At 46.2% G+C, this 14,546-nt stretch overlaps 1 protein-coding gene across 3 annotated transcripts in view; it reads right to left on the reverse strand.

The window, feature by feature from the left end:
• Positions 1-14,546, reverse strand: part of LLGL2 (LLGL scribble cell polarity complex component 2) — an 84,929-nt gene that overhangs the window by 15,835 nt on the left and 54,548 nt on the right. For all 3 annotated transcript variants that reach the window (XR_012713048.1, XM_075261908.1, XM_075261907.1), the window contains exons 11-16: positions 13,685-13,902; positions 12,210-12,277; positions 9,316-9,469; positions 6,191-6,295; positions 4,680-4,972; positions 3,039-3,180 (exon numbers count right to left, since the gene is read on the reverse strand). Coding sequence is in view for 2 of the 3 variants with exons in the window: in XM_075261908.1 (XP_075118009.1) it covers positions 3,039-3,180; positions 4,680-4,972; positions 6,191-6,295; positions 9,316-9,469; positions 12,210-12,277; positions 13,685-13,902 (980 nt within the window). In the remaining variant the exon portion in view is untranslated. The remainder of the gene's footprint in view (positions 1-3,038; positions 3,181-4,679; positions 4,973-6,190; positions 6,296-9,315; positions 9,470-12,209; positions 12,278-13,684; positions 13,903-14,546) is intronic.

Raw genomic sequence — 14,546 nt, forward strand, 5'->3', positions numbered from 1 at the left:
TACGACACCGGGGGCATTGAAAAAAATTGGAAAAAGTCATTGGCTGCCGAAATCAGGTGACCTCCATTTTAGACGAATAGTGGATTTCAAATCCGGGTCATATGAGACTGTGAACTTTGTGACTATGAGACAGGGATAGCTGTACAGGCAGGGATAGCTAGGGAGAACCTTTATTTAGGGGGGAATGTTATTAAAAATAACTTTTTGGGGCTCTATCGGGTGTGTAATTGTGATTTTTGTGAGATAAACTTTTTCCCATAGGGATGCATTGGCCAGCGCTGATTGGCCGAATTCCGTACTCTGGCCAATCAGTGCTGGCCAATGCATTCTATTGGCGTGATGAAGCAGTGCTGAATGTGTGTGTTTAGCTCAACTACACCGGTGGAGTAGTTGAGCTAAGCACACAGATTCAGCTCTGCTTCAATCAGCGCTGGCCAATGCATTCTATTAGCTTGATGAAGCAGAGTGTGCACAAGGGTTCAAGCGCACCCTCGGCTCTGATGTAGCAGAGCCGAGGGTGCACAAGGGTTCAAGCGCACCCTCGGCTCTGATGTAGCAGAGTCGAGGGTGCACAAGGGTTCAAGCGCACCCTCGGTTCTGATGTAGCAGAGCCGAGGGTGCACAAGGGTTCAAGCGCACCCTCGGCTCTGATGTAGCAGAGCCGAGGGTGCACAAGGGTTCAAGCGCACCCTCGGCTCTGATGTAGCAGAGCCGAGGGAGCACAAGGGTTCAAGTTCAAGTTCAGCACTGCTTCATCACGCCAATACAATGCATTAGCCAGTGCTGATTGGCCAGAGTACGGAATTCGGCCAATCAGCGCTGGCTCTGCTGGAGGAGGCGGAGTCTAAGATCGCTCCACACCAGTCTCCATTCAGGTCCGACCTTAGACTCCGCCTCCTCCGGCAGAGCCAGCGCTGATTGGCCGAAGGCTGGCCAATGCATTCCTATGCGAATGCAGAGACTTAGAAGTGCTGAGCCAGTTCTGCTCAACTACACATCTGATGCATACTCGGCACTGCTACATCAGATGTAGCAATCTGATGTAGCAGAGCCGAGGGTGCACTAGAACCCCTGTGCAAACTCAGTTCACGCTAATAGAATGCATTGGCCAGCGCTGATTAGCCAATGCATTCTATTAGCCCGATGAAGTAAAGCTGAATGTGTGTGCTAAGCACACACATTCAGCTCTACTTCATCGGGCTAAAAGAATGCATTGGCCAGCGCTGATTGGCCAGAGTACGGAACTCGACCAATCAGCGCTGGCTCTGCTGGAGGAGGCGGAGTCTAAGATCGCTCCACACCAGTCTCCATTCAGGTCCGACCTTAGACTCTGCCTCCTCCAGCAGAGCCAGCGCTGATTGGCCGAATTCCGTACTCTGGCCAATCAGTGCTGGCCAATGCATTCTGTTGGCGTGATGAAGCAGTGCTGAATGTGTGTGTTTAGCTCAACTACACCGGTGGAGTAGTTGAGCTAAGCACACAGATTCAGCTCTGCTTCAATCAGCGCTGGCCAATGCATTCTATTAGCTTGATGAAGCAGAGTGTGCACAAGGGTTCAAGCGCACCCTCGGCTCTGATGTAGCAGAGCAGAGGCTGCACAAGGGTTCAAGCGCTACATCAGAGCCGAGGGTGCGCTTGAACCCTTGTGCACACTCTGCTTCATCAAGCTAATAGAATGCATTGGCCAGCGCTGATTGAAGCAGAGCTGAATCTGTGTGCTTAGCTCAACTACTCCACCGGTGTAGTTGAGCTAAACACACACATTCAGCACTGCTTCATCACGCCAATAGAATGCATTGGCCAGCACTGATTGGCCAGAGTACGGAATTCGGCCAATCAGCGCTGGCTCTGCTGGAGGAGGCGGAGTCTAAGGTCGGACCTGAATGGAGACTGGTGTGGAGCGATCTTAGACTCCGCCTCCTCCAGCAGAGCCAGCGCTGATTGGTCGAGTTCCGTACTCTGGCCAATCAGCGCTGGCCAATGCATTCTATTAGCGTGAACTGAGTTTGCACAGGGGTTCTAGTGCACCCTCGGCTCTGCTACATCAGATTGCTACATCTGATGTAGCAGTGCCGAGTGTACATTAGATGTGTAGTTGAGCAGAACTGGCTCAGCACTGCTAAGTCTCTGCATTCGCATAGGAATGCATTGGCCAGCCTTCGGCCAATCAGCGCTGGCTCTGCCGGAGGAGGCGGAGTCTAAGGTCGGACCTGAATGGAGACTGGTGTGGAGCGATTTTAGACTCCGCCTCCTCCAGCAGAGCCAGCGCTGATTGGTCGAATTCCGTACTCTGGCCAATCAGCACTGGCCAATGCATTCCTGTGGGGAAAAGTTAGCTTGCGAAAATCGCAAACTGACAGGGATTTCCATGAAATAAAGTGACTTTTATGCCCCCAGACACGCTTCCCCTGCTGTCCCAGTGTCATTCCAGAGTGTTGGTATCATTTCCTGGGGTGTCATAGTGGACTTGGTGACCCTCCAGACACGGATTTGGGTTTCCCCCTTAACGAGTATATGTTCCCCATAGACTATAATGGGGTTCGAAACCCATTCGAACACTCGAACAGTGAGCGGCTGTTCGAATCGAATTTCGAACCTCGAACATTTTAGTGTTCGCTCATCTCTAGAAATAACGCTTTACCTGGAGAGCTCTCGCTCATACAAGGGACGCCTAAAATGCAAACCGTTTCCTTACTAAAGTGCCTGCTTGTCACTGGTTTGGGGTACACAGATGCTCCACGGATTATTTTGGTGACATTGCCTACCCCTTGCTATGACCCCTCCCACGCTGGTCATCAGAGAAGGATCAGAGCAGTTGTCCTACTCCAGCCAGTGCTTGACCCTTCCTGAAACATGTCGACGGCCACATAGGTTTCTACTTTAATTTTTTTCCACATTCTAGATTGGCCAGATCAATAGTGGACGCTGACCCCCGACTGTCTGTCCTGGGGAATCTGATCAGGTCGCCTTTAGATATTTGTCATGCTATCACACAGTATCTCAAAAAAAATGTAATGCATATAAAATCTAGTTCTTACTTTCGTTGCAACGCCATCCCTCCGCTTATTCACCTGACTCCTCCTAATACGTCTAAAAGATTGGCGCAAAGATTTTTTCAGTGACTTCACTCGGGACAAAGGCCCCTCGAGGGCCAGCTGGTCACTGGCATGTAGTGTGCACCTAAAAAGCAGAAATAGTGGTTGAAGTCCAGCAGTCTGCAAATATTCACATCCAGTCTTGGGGTTCAGTTAAAGGGGTTGTCCCATCTCAAGGATTTTATCAATACTGCGAGCTAATTTGCATTTAAGACTTTTCCTAAATACATTGCTTAAAGGGATCCTATCATTAAAACTCATTTTTTTCTGCCTAACACGACGGAGTAGCTTTAAGAAAGGATATTCTTCTCCTACCTTTCCTTGTCTTCTCCGCACCGCCGTTCGGTATATAATCTGGTTTTCGTTGGTATGCAAATGAGTACTTTCGCAGCACTGGGGGCGGTCCTCAGTGCTCAAACAGGACTGGGGGAGTCTGCAATGCTGCGAGAGAACTCTCCATCGCCGCCTTCATCTTCTTCAGGAACAGGTCTTCATGTCTTCTTCCGGCGGAGGCTTTAAACTTCTAGGCCTCAGGCCAAAGCCGACTGCACATGCCTGCCGGCCACAAGAAGGTGACCGCTTAGACAGTATTGTAAGCAGCTGTTTTCTTGTGGCCTATGGGGATGAGCAGTCGGCTGCTTGAGGCCTAGAAGTTTGACCCCCAGCGATGGAAGAAAACGCGTGAAGAGCCCGTTCCTGAAGATGGAGGAGTCGCTGGAGAGTTCTCTCGCAGCATTGGGGACGCCCCCAGTGCTGTTTGAGCTCTGGGGACCGCCCCCAGTGCTGCGAGAGAACTCATTTGCATACCACCGGAAACCGGATTATATACATGATGTAAATTTAATATGTAGACTCTATCCAAAGGCGGCCCTATGCTGACAATAGAATAATCCAAAATGGCGGCCCGAAGAAGACAAGCACAGGTAGAAGAAGAGCCTCTCAAGGCTATTCCGATGTGTTAGGCAGAAAAAAATTTTAATGATTAGTTTTAATGATAGGATCCCTTTAAGCAAAACTGCTTTGTTTGGCCGCTGAGATTATTTACTTCATTGTTTACACTGTTTCCATTACCACAGACCTGGGGATGATCTTATCTCTCCGCTTTCTTGTGATTATAGGTGGGCAGGTCTTAGTACTACCCCTTTAAGAAGACAATCGAGGCAATGGTGCTGCAGTCTTTGCCCCACCATGTTGCACTGATCATATTGCTTTGTGGCAATGTATAGATCTTAAAGGAGCCAGGACTACTAGAAAAGGGGAGGGAGCTATGGGAGGGGAGTAGACCTTTAATGCTTTAGGGCCGTTGCCTGTGGGTGCTGGGACACGCACCACCGGGCTGAACACCATGTTGCTGCGTAGACTTTCAATATCATTTGATCCTGCCCCTGCCGCACCCCTTTCATATTCCCCTTCCTGGAAAGTGATAAGGGCAATACAAAAATGCGCAAACATTTTTTTTGTGTCTTGTACGGCACAAGAAATCTTGCCATGGCGTTTCTGACGAGCACATCTAGCGGTGTGATAATGAACACAATGTAGGTCTTTTATTTTCAGATCTTACTTTGGGGTTGAGGGGGCACTTACTTAACCATCACTTGACACTTCCTCTGAAAATCATAGACTCCAAATCCATGACTGGTGCCAAATGCCAACAACCTCCATTCAGAATGTAGTGCCAAAGAAGTGACAGCAGCAGGCGGTTGGCATTGTACCAAGGCAAAAGGCTGGAACCCAGGGGCAAATCGCACTGGGTCGCGTCGCGCGTGAAGTCGCTCATGGCCTTTCCAGCGATATCCTTCCTGCTCCTGTAAGAGATCCACCAGGGTATGTTCTACCGCGTGCAGAGAAGCTTCATCATTCAGCTCAAGAACAAGGACCTAAAGAGAAATAAAGAGCACAAAGATTGCAACGAGCAGCCAATAAAAATCCAACAAAAGTCCCACAAATCCCCTGTCCCGGGACTGCTGGGACCCCCGGCCATCAGAAGGAGCCCGTTATTGGAGCAGCGGTGCAGATGTGCACCATGACTGGTGGATGTCCCAGGTGTCAGAACCTCAACAATCTCCATGGTCTATATGGTGTCTACAGTGGAAGAACCCCTTTAATGACAGCTCCTTAAAGACACAGTTTACGTCTAAGGGCTCGATTTTTTGTCAGAACTTTTTTACTCCGATGTATCTGGTTGAGGTCTGGGGTTATGCAGGATACATTAGATTTTTCAAAGTCACCATTTTGGATTCCTATAACTTGACTAAATTTTTAATTAACCTTTTCGGAGGGGGAAACGCAAAATCCTGTTGCCTATAACCCTATTCTTATGCTATGGGTCAGTACGACTGTGGCAATACCAAACTTAGTATTTTTGTTTTTTTACTCATTTCACCCAATATGGACATTTTTGGTTTCGTGTCACCAGAACTTTAGGTCCCATCACTGGAGTTGGTTGGACGCTTGTTTTTTGCCAGACCAGCTGTACATTTATTGATGCCATGCTGGGGCTCATAAGACTTTTGGATTATTATTCCATTTTTTGTGTGGCAAGTGGACTCTAAAACAAAGTTTCTGGTAATGATTCTTAAGCTTGTTCACCATGTCGGAGAAATAACGTGTTAGATTTAGAGTAGGGATCACTACAAACCTTAAACATGGATTCATTACTTGCCTATAGGAGAATCTGGACCGGATTAGAACTGGACTTTGGTCTCATTTAAAATTAAATTATTAAAAAAAAATTAAAATTAAAACTTCTGTTTTTTTAACCTTTAGATTGTGGGATCTTCTGATTAATGACAGAATAGTGCAGAGAATGGTCACGGCCTCACATGACTGACAACCAGTGGACCCAATGGACAGGTATCGGACCTGTAAACCTTCTTCAAGCCCCCGTGTTGCCTTAGCAGCATCTCTAATTGAGGTACAGGGGAGATGATAGGGGGGAGGGGCACAATAGTGAATAACCCAAACTGCAGGCGCGGTAGTCAGGTCTCGGTTGTCAGTTACTGCTTATGGTCCTGCCCCATGAGCCTAATCATTAAAGTCCCTGCCCTCAGGTCTGACATGGGCAGCACTTAGGCGGACCCCCAGGCCCCGCTCACCTGTCCCGCAGTCCCACCTACAGACAGGTAGCCACTATATTTACAAAGGTAAATCTTCTGAATTCCCAGACGGGGATCATCACTGTACGGGTCAAAGCAGCCGACCTGTCGAGAGCCAAGAGAGCAAGATTTGGTCACTAAGTAAAGAAAACAGGATTATTAGCCTCAGACGTGCAGGGTTTTCTCAGGCCTTATTCAAATCTACATTTGGGAAGTCCGCTTGGAGATCCCCTCCCCCCCCCCCAAAAAAAACAGGAACCTATACGCATTAAAAAGTGGTAACCTGGGAAACCCACAGACTATAATGGGGTCCGTGTGGTTTCCGCACGTAACAAGCAGAGAGAAAAGTCCACGTGTCTCCTGAAGGTGACCACTCTTTAGTGTGTATATGTTTCTGTTTGCGGGGGTCCCCAAGTGGATTTCACAAACAGGAACCCGAATGCAGATCTGAACGGGTCTCACGTGTTTCTGTTACAGGAGCCTTGGTAACTAGTCTGCCGTCACTCCACGTCCCATTAGGCAATTACAAAGAGTTCTCAGATGCAGAAATGTTGGAAAGATTTCAGAACATTTTTCTGTAAAAATTTTTGTTTTTTATACAGTAGTGGAATAAAACCTTGTAGTAAAATTATCAGAGGATGAAAACTCCACAAAAGATTTAAAAAAAGGGACCACGGCGTACAGACACAAAGGAAAAAAGGACCACGCCGTACAGACACAAAGGGAAAGGACCACGTCGTGCAGACACAAAGGGAAAAAGGACCACGTCGTACAGACACAAAGGAAAAAAGGACCACGTCGTACAGACACAAAGGAAAGGACCACGTCATACAGACACAAAGGAAAAAAGGACCACGTCATACAGACACAAAGGAAAGGACCACGCCATACAGACACAAAGGAAAGGACCACGCCGTACAGACGCAAAGGAAAGGACCACATCATACACACACACAAAGGAAAGGACTACGCCGTACAGACACAAAGGAAAGGACCACGTCATACAGACACAAAGGAAAGGACCACGTCGTACAGACACAAAGGAAAGGACCACGCCGTACAGACACAAAGGAAAGGACCACGCCGTACAGACACAAAGGAAAGGACCACGCCGTACAGACGCAAAGGAAAAAAGGACCACGTCATACAGACACAAAGGAAAGGACCACGTCGTACAGACACAAAGGAAAGGACCACATCGTACACACACAAAGGAAAGGACCACGTTATACAGACACAAAGGAAAGGACCACGTCATACAGACACAAAGGAAAGGACCACGTCATACAGACACAAAGGAAAGGACCACATCATACAGACACAAAGGAAAGGACTACGCCGTACAGACACAAAGGAAAGGACCACGCCATACAGACACAAAGGAAAGGACCACGCCGTACAGACACAAAGGAAAGGACCACGTCGTACAGACACATAGGAAAGGACTACGCCGTACAGACACAAAGGAAAGGACCACATCATACAGACACAAAGGAAAGGACCACGTCATACAGACACAAAGGAAAGGAGCACGTCATACAGACACAAAGGAAAGGAGCACGTCATACAGACACAAAGGAAAGGACCACGTCGTACAGACACAAAGGAAAGGACCACGCCGTACAGACACAAAGGAAAGGACCACGTCGTACAGACACAAAGGAAAGGACCACGTCATACAGACACATAGGAAAGGACCATGCCATACAGACGCAAAGGAAAAAAGGACCACGTCATACAGACACAAAGGAAAGGACCACGCCGTACAGACACAAAGGAAAGGACTACGCCGTACAGACACAAAGGAAAGGACCACGCCATACAGACACAAAGGAAAGGACCACGCCGTACAGACACAAAGGAAAGGACCACATCATACAGACACAAAGGAAAGGACCACGTCATACAGACACAAAGGAAAGGACCACGTCATACAGACACAAAGGAAAGGACCACGTCATACAGACACAAAGGAAAGGACCACGTCATACAGACACAAAGGAAAGGACCACGCCGTACAGACACAAAGGAAAGGACCACGCCGTACAGACACAAAGGAAAGGACCACGCCGTACAGACACAAAGGAAAGGACCACGCTGTACAGACACAAAGGAAAGGACCACGTCATACAGACACATAGGAAAGGACCATGCCATACAGACGCAAAGGAAAAAAGGACCACGTCATACAGACACAAAGGAAAGGACCACGCCGTACAGACACAAAGGAAAGGACCACACCATACAGACACAAAGGAAAGGACCACCTCGTACAGACACAAAGGAAAAAAGGACCACGCGGTACAGACGCAAAGGAAAGGACCACGCGGTACAGACGCAAAGGAAAGGACCACGCGGTACAGACGCAAAGGAAAGGACCACGCGGTACAGACACAAAGGAAAGGACCACGCGGTACAGACGCAAAGGAAAGGACCACGCGGTACAGACGCAAAGGAAAGGACCACGCGGTACAGACGCAAAGGAAAGGACCACGCGGTACAGACGCAAAGGAAAGGACCACGCGGTACAGACGCAAAGGAAAGCACCACGCGGTACAGACGCAAAGGAAAGGACCACGCGGTACAGACGCAAAGGGAAGGACCACGCCATACAGACGCAAAGGAAAGGACCACGCCATACAGACACAAAGGAAAGGACCACGTCATACAGAATCTTTGCAAGGAAATCCTGCACCCTGATCTTGGTTATTGCTGCGGCTCACCTGCAGGCTTCTCTATGGGTCTCAGGAATAACTGACATACTGCGGGTTTCTAATCTGGTGATGCGTGGCAATCTCATCCACGGTGCTACTACTGTAGATGGCAGGAGGTCAGCCACCGATGCCCCACCAATTGTTATCACTCACCTTGTGACACCACTGAATGGGGTTCTCTGACCTACTGCTGACCATCCACATGGCACACATGTGAAAGGTTTTGGGGATTTTCCCCCATTCACTTGACTAGAACTATGCGAAAGCTACGATGTAGGTAGAAAGATCCGGCATCTTTATAATAAAGTTGGACAACCCCATTACCCAATATTATTTTGGTACAGCTTGATAATGTCCAATCTTGTTCTCATTGGATTCTCGGCTGCCCTGTGGAATTACATTTGCACTCACTTTCCGCAGTGGCGGCCATTCTTCCTCTCCTTGCGAATTCAAGTTTTCATTTGGGTCCATATCAGTCTGAAAGACCGACACCGTACTCATTTTGTACATGAGCTGAAGGCAAACCCCTGAAGCGTCCCAGAAACGCACGGTGCCATCCTCATGCCTAAATATGAAGAAAACATGTCCGAATTAGTCCTAAGAAGTTATTATTTACCCCTCTGACCCCACCGATTATGGGAACAGGAACCTCCATTACACTGGTCAAGAATACAAGTAATTCTCCATTCATCTGTATGAGAACACTGAAGAGAGAAGTCCACGGCGAAGCTTATCCTCGCAGCTGGATGAATATGTACATTATTATATTAATCCCATGGTGCTCTGTACATTATTATATTAATCCCATGGTGCTCTGTACATTATTATATTAATCCCATGGTGCTCTGTACATTATTATATTAATCCCATGGTGCTGTACATTATTATATTAATCCCATGGTGCTCTGTACATTATTATATTAATCCCATGGTGCTCTATACATTATTATATTAATCTCCATGGTGCTCTGTACATTATTATATTAATCCCATGGTGCTGTACATTATTATATTAATCCCATGGTGCTCTGTACATTACTATATTAATCCCATGGCGCTCTGTACATTATTATATTAATCCCATGGCGCTCTGTACATTATTATATTAATCCCATGGCGCTCTGTACATTATTATATTAATCCCATGGCGCTCTGTACATTATTATATTAATCCCATGGCGCTCTGTACATTATTATATTAATCCCATGGTGCTGTACATTATTATATTAATCCCATGGTGCTCTGTACATTATTATATTAATCCCATGGTGCTGTACATTATTATATTAATCCCATGGTGCTCTGTACATTATTATATTAATCCCATGGTGCTCTGTACATTATTATATTAATCCCATGGTGCTCTGTACATTATTATATTAATCCCATGGTGCTCTGTACATTATTATATTAATCCCATGGTGCTCTGTACATTATTATATTAATCCCATGGTGCTCTGTACATTATTATATTAATCCCATGGTGCTCTGTACATTATTATATTAATCCCATGGTGCTCTGTACATTATTATATTAATCCCATGGTGCTGTACATTATTATATTAATCCCATGGTGCTGTACATTATTATATTAATCCCATGGTGCTCTGTGCATTATTATATTAATCCCATGGTGCTCTGTACATTATTATATTAATCCCATGGTGCTCTGTGCATTATTATATTAATCCCATGGTGCTCTGTACATTATTATATTAATCCCATGGTGCTGTACATTATTATATTAATCCCATGGTGCTCTGTACATTATTATATTAATCCCACGGTGCTCTGTACATTATTATATAAATCCCATGGTGCTCTGTACATTATTATATTAATCCCATGGTGCTCTGTACATTATTATATTAATGCCATGGTGCTCTGTACATTATTATATTAATCCCATGGTGCTCTGTACATTATTATATTAATCCCATGGTGCTCTGTACATTATTATATTAATCCCATGGTGCTCTGTACATTATTATATTATACCCATGGTGCTCTGTACATTATTATATTAATCCCATGGTGCTCTGTACATTATTATATTAATCCCATGGTGCTCTGTACATTATTATATTAATCCCATGGTGCTCTGTACATTATTATATTAATCCCATGGTGCTGTACATTATTATATTAATCCCATGGTGCTCTGTACATTATTATATTAATCCCATGGTGCTCTGTACATTATTATATTAATCCCATGGTGCTCTGTACATTATTATATTAATGCCATGGTGCTCTGTACATTATTATATTAATCCCATGGTGCTCTGTACATTATTATATTAATCCCATGGTGCTCTGTACATTATTATATTAATCCCATGGTGCTGTACATTATTATATTAATCCCATGGTGCTCTGTACATTATTATATTAATCCCATGGTGCTCTGTACATTATTATATTAATCCCATGGTGCTCTGTACATTATTATATTAATCCCATGGTGCTCTGTACATTATTATATTACTCCCATTGGGTTGTACGTTTGAGGGTTCACATACAAAACACAAGAATAATATTAACCCTTTGCGGGATAGAAGGACCTGCCTGTGCGGGTTTACAATCTAAAAGGAAGGGGTATAGATAGTGTGTGAGGGGCAGAAGCTGTTCACAGTGTGTTGTGGTGGCAGCGGGGTTACTAACATTATAGCTTGTCTGCAGGGTCCTCCCCTACCCCAGTCCTCTGTTCAGGTCCCCCGATGCTCCACCCTGGAATTGTAGAGGATCAGCAACTCCGTGGCCTCAGCAGTCACGTGTGTACCAGTAATGTGAACACCGGACAACATACGACCACCAAGACCAATGATTGGCTGCCAGGCAATGCCTAAACTGAGGCGAGTATCATTAGCTCCCCCCCCTCCCGCTATCTGCGTAATATTCTCCCAGTATCTCATTACAGCCCTTCGTTGTCTTCCCCCTCCAGGGCTGAGTTTACAGGAATACGATTCAGGGAGTTTTGTGAATGGTAGGAGTCAGCAGCCCCACCGATCATCTGATATAAGGGGACGACTAACCTGGAACAGTGCCATACATTAGGTAGTGGCTATGCCTGGTACTACAGCTCTTTACTTCATATGATTGACCTGCAATACCAGGCACAAAGTATGGAGCCGAGCCTTGTGAACAATGAAGGATCCAAAGGCTAGATCAGCCATATGAAATGTGTGACAGGGAAACTAGATTGTATACGGCACAGCACTGGTAATACAGATTCATTCCACTGAAATAAGTGGGAGACATATAATCAACTACAGCATGGCAGGACATACAGAAAACACTCACCCTGTTAGCAGCAAATCTCTTTGTCTTGGGGCTTCAGCCAAGTTCACACCACCATCAACTGGCCATGGCTGTAATGAAAGGAGAAAAAACATCCACAAACTGGTCTAACAAATGTATCCGGACAATCCGTTGCGTCAGGGATCCTTATACACTATTCTGGCCCTGGAGGTGACCAGAGAGGAGGACTGCACACTCACCTATAGAACTAGGCTACACCGGAGTGAAGCGACGCCACGTTCACACCCATCCACACAACTAGCTGCCACCACCCACCAATAATCCCAACCCACGACGCCACGTTCACACAACTAGCTGCCACCACCCACCAATAATACCAAACCACAACGCCACGTTCACACCCATCCACACAACTAGCTGCCACCACCCAATAATCCCAACCCACGACGCCACGTTCACACACATCCACACAACTAGCTGCCACCACCCACCAATGATCCCAAACCACAACGCCACATTCACACACATCCACACAACTAGCTGCCACCATCCACCAATAATCCCAACCCACGACGCCATGTTCACACAACTAACTGCCACCACCCACCAATAATACCAAACCACAACGCCACGTTCACACCCATCCACACAACTAACTGCCACCACCCACCAATAATCCCAACCCACGACGCCACGTTCACACACATCCACACACACAGCTGCCACCACCGACCAATGATCCCAAACTATGCACAAAAGGCCACCCAAAAGGTATCAAGCCTAAGCGACGGTTACTTGTGGGGATGTTTAGAGCCAAGGACAACCTAATATTAAATCTAAAATCTAATATTCACAAAAAGTACAAAGCTTACCAAAAAATACCAGACAGACACATACATGCAAAAAATAAAAAGGAATAAAATTAAAAACAGACTCGTTTTTAAGCCGACTGGTGGAGCGCTGCAGAAGGAACAGGGCTCCAAAATATCTGACCAAGAGTTCATGAACTTCTTAAAAGGACTCCATATGAGTCCACGCCCTAAAACCTCCCACCGGTACCCACCCTACTGATATATATATATATTTTGGGAATAAGCTATAAGTCAGCAATGGACACAGCTAACACCACCGTATACTATATACACCGTATACTTATATACACCGCGTATCACAATTTACCAAGAACCCTTTAGTTTGTGGGCTCTGTGTGTAGGTCTGACATCCGGAACCAATGGAACCAGTACAGGAACTAGAATGGCTCCGACACACTGAACAAAAACTAGACTGGGTCACCAGACATTAGGAACCCCACCCTGAAAGCAAAAGCCCAAACAGCGAACCCCACCATGTGAACAAACATTTTGGGAGGTGCTAGACAGGGAAACCTACGTAACCCTAAAACTATGAAAGTGCAATGGACCTATAGGGTTGGCTCTTCAGCATACACAACCATGCCATTATTTCTGTGGCTAGTACCAAAGATGACATGGCCACATCCAGGCAGAGTTCCCCCTTACCATGTTGGAGTAGTGGGTGTTCTGCTTTTTGCCAGCACCGATTATTCTTTCCCACAGCTTCAGGGGAATAGAGGAGATATGGTAAGAACAGGTGATGGCCGAGCAGTGTAAGGAAACCAGGTAAGGGCACTGGATGACTGGCCAGCCAGGCGTCTGCAGATCTATGGCCACAAGCTCTTCTTCCGCAAGAACCAGGAGGGCACGTGGGTCATCGTAGTCTAGAGACAAGAACATTTTCAGACTTGTAAATCCAAACATATCAGAAGTGGGATCCGAACACACAAGTAGTAATCCTCCTCCTACCAATCCCTTGGCTCTCCCATGTCATCGCTTCCCGGGTTCCCTTGGGTCACCTTTTAGGCAGCTCCAGCAAGGAGAGGTCAATGTGAATCATTGGTTATGGTTGTTCTCAGCAATCAGATATAAATCAGCATGGGAGCGCAGCCATTGGTCAGGTAGAGGACAGGAGGGTCTGTGAGAACGTTCATGAACCCCCACCGACCACATCGATAGAACAGGGGAGACCAAGCCAAAAAATGGATAGGAATAGGACCACATCCAGCTCAATTGTACATGGATCCCTAAACAATATACAGCCATGTGCCTATAGAAGTGAATGAGTCCATGTACTATGTGTACTAACAGTCTTACTACTTAAAGGAGATTAGAAAAACATGGCAGCTTTCTTACACAGCCAGCACCACACTTGTCAATGGGCTGAGGGCACTCGAAATGGAGCAGGATTGCAATGAAAGATAAAACCCAGAAGAAGAGAGCAGCACCTTCTAGAATATTTTACATCCCCTTTATGGTCTTGGATCATATTATTTCCTATCCCCCTCTAGGCCCTGAATCTCTCAGC

This window comes from Leptodactylus fuscus, unplaced genomic scaffold (genome assembly GCF_031893055.1).
Source record: "Leptodactylus fuscus isolate aLepFus1 unplaced genomic scaffold, aLepFus1.hap2 HAP2_SCAFFOLD_61, whole genome shotgun sequence".
NCBI lineage: Eukaryota > Metazoa > Chordata > Amphibia > Anura > Leptodactylidae > Leptodactylus > Leptodactylus fuscus.